This window comes from Pteropus vampyrus, unplaced genomic scaffold (assembly GCF_000151845.1).
Source record: "Pteropus vampyrus isolate Shadow unplaced genomic scaffold, Pvam_2.0 Scaffold190, whole genome shotgun sequence".
Taxonomy (NCBI): domain Eukaryota; kingdom Metazoa; phylum Chordata; class Mammalia; order Chiroptera; family Pteropodidae; genus Pteropus; species Pteropus vampyrus.
In genome coordinates, this window is record NW_011888971.1 from 184736 (window position 1) to 186522 (window position 1787).

The window sequence follows — 1787 nt, forward strand, 5'->3', positions numbered from 1 at the left end:
CCCCGCGGGCCCCCGGGCGGCGTCAGGCCGGCGCGATGTGCCCGAAGCCCGGCGCCTGGATGCTGGGGATGTCGTTCTTCCGGTAGAAGTCCGCCTGCACGTGGTTGGCGCGGCCGTGGTCCCGGTTCAGCGGCTCCACGGGCTGGTGTATGCGCCTCCCGTAGACCGACGACGTCAGCACCCCGACGGGCCTCTCCTGCTCCTGTGCGGGCCGCGGGACACCGGGTCAGCGCCCCGCCATGCCCGGGCCTGGGGCCTGCACGCTGATTCTGCCCGGGCCACCCACACACCTGCATCCCCAGCCCGCCCGGCTCTGTGGGGGCTACTCCACACTGGCCCCAGGGGACCTCTGAACGGTTGGGGTCCTGCCCCTCTGCTCGGAGCCCTCCGGTGGGCTCAGGTCCTTCAGAGGAAAGGCAAAGACCTTGCACTGGCTGCCAGGTACCTCTGACTTCCCCTCCCTTCTCCCAGCCCCCTCCTCAGTCCCTGTCCCCATCTTTCCAGCACCCCACCCCCCACCCAACCCTTTCACTTTCCCCATCCTCTTAAAAGGCTTCACTTCTCTGCACACCACTTATTTCTACTTGGATTCTGTTCCTTATTTAGCTGGCTTTTATTTTCCTGTCTCCCTGTGGGAACATCAGCTCTAGCAGGATAGACACTTCTGCCTTATCACCTTTATGCTTGGTAGGACCTGGAAGGCGCTCAAAATCTATGACTGGGCATAAAAATGCTGGTATGTTCTAATCAGAGGAAAGCATGAACTTCACTCTCAACTCGGGATGAAATAACATAAACAAAAACGGTAGGAAAAAACGTTAATATCCAGGACTTAGCTGGTGACGCCTCACAGTACCTCTATCACTTAATTTCACACCAAAATAAGTTTCATTAAAAGTGACATGGTGGCGTTCTTATACAATAGCCACAGTCAAAATTCCAACAATCTAGAAAGAAATCCCACCCTAAGCTTTTAAGTTCTGATTTCTGTGTATCGTATAAAAAGGTTATGATATTAATTCGGCACGACTTTTAATCATCATACTTTCCTCAGATCAGACTTTGTGGAGACAATGTCCACGTGTGGAAAGGAGGCTGGAGGGCCCGGCCCACTAAGGACGACACCATCTCCTCCCCCCGGATGCCTGCTGCGATCCTCACCTCCTCACCCTGTGACTTTTGTCCCTTCTGTTGGTCATCCACCTGTGCAGCTGACTACAAGCTGAGCCTTCCTTCCAGAGCATCGTGGAGAGATAAGAGAGGACCTGTGCTATGTGTGGGTGACAGTGACCTGGTAATCAAGTGGGAGACACATTCTTGTGTCTGTGGATTCATCCCCAGAAGCCCAGTGTCCCTAGAACATCTGTGACAGCCTGGACTCAGGTTAAGCGAAATCCTATTTTATCTGTTGAAAAGAACGTCTTAGTTTTGCTTCCATTAAATTATTAAATTCTATAGAACGAAACGGAGTCATAAAAATTAATATACAGCAACGTGACAGAACAGACTGAGCTATAACAGCACCTTAGTCTCAGCTTCTTGTCACAGTTACAAAGGGAGAGTCACAGACACACGGTGACACAGTATTAAACACACACACACACACACACACATGCAGGGGACCCACTGATGCCCTGTTAACACCCTGTGTCGACATTACCTCCTCATTAATATGAAGTCCCAGGCTTTTTGCATGTTCTCTGTCATCTCGGTGCAGTCTCGGATTATAACCCGGGTTCCTCTTGAAAACACAGTCATAGAGGGAAATGACTCCTGTCTGGGGAACA

General features: G+C 52.0%; 2 protein-coding genes across 2 annotated transcripts in view; one reads left to right on the forward strand and one right to left on the reverse strand.

Annotated features, from left to right (window-relative positions):
- Positions 1-1666, forward strand: part of ADCY2 (adenylate cyclase 2) — a 182743-nt gene extending 181077 nt beyond the window's left edge. The window contains exon 25 of the mRNA XM_011371402.2: positions 1055-1666. The gene's annotated coding sequence lies outside the window, so the exon portion shown is untranslated. The remainder of the gene's footprint in view (positions 1-1054) is intronic.
- Positions 7-1787, reverse strand: part of CUNH5orf49 (chromosome unknown C5orf49 homolog) — a gene marked incomplete at its 5' end in the record, with an annotated part of 5240 nt that continues 3459 nt past the window's right edge. Inside the window, 2 exons of the mRNA XM_023537419.1 lie at positions 7-202; positions 1661-1777. Of these exons, the coding sequence (XP_023393187.1) occupies positions 23-202; positions 1661-1777 (297 nt within the window). The remainder of the gene's footprint in view (positions 203-1660; positions 1778-1787) is intronic.